The 428-nt window shown below is 36.4% G+C and overlaps 1 protein-coding gene across 1 annotated transcript in view; it reads right to left on the reverse strand.

Moving 5' to 3' along the window:
- LOC119582031 (spectrin beta chain, non-erythrocytic 2-like) overlaps nucleotides 1-428 on the reverse strand; it is a gene marked incomplete at its 5' end in the record, with an annotated part of 75,134 nt that overhangs the window by 29,737 nt on the left and 44,969 nt on the right. The window contains 1 exon segment of the mRNA XM_037930241.1: nucleotides 217-294. Within this exon segment, the coding sequence (XP_037786169.1) occupies nucleotides 217-294 (78 nt within the window).

A 428-nucleotide genomic window follows, 5' to 3' on the forward strand; every position in this document is an offset into this window, starting at 1 on the left:
CTTAAGAAAATGTCAGGATTACATTTTAAATTAATATTTTGATTTATGAAATATCAATTAACTTTAATAACATCTTTAAATAATTTAAAACTAACTCCAGTATCATACTTTAAACTCCACATCACAATCTAGAATCCACTCATTACAAAAAATAAACCATGAAAAATGGATTACAGAAAGGAAAATCCACAAGAGGGCCGCGTGTCGTGACCTTACCGAACTTTCTTGTGGTACGCAGTCACCTGGATGGCCGGGTCCTGGCTTTTAGTAGGAGAAGAAGCCGGACTTCCCTTACTGTTAGCAAGAAGGGCACAGACAAGTTAGTCCTTAAAGTCCTTACAGATTCCCAAGTTACCACAATGGTACAAAAAGAAAAGAAGACAAGGGGAAAACCTTAACCAGTTAGTACAATCCCTTTTCTCTACCAA

The sequence above is a fragment of the Penaeus monodon genome, chromosome 15 (assembly GCF_015228065.2).
Source record: "Penaeus monodon isolate SGIC_2016 chromosome 15, NSTDA_Pmon_1, whole genome shotgun sequence".
Taxonomy (NCBI): domain Eukaryota; kingdom Metazoa; phylum Arthropoda; class Malacostraca; order Decapoda; family Penaeidae; genus Penaeus; species Penaeus monodon.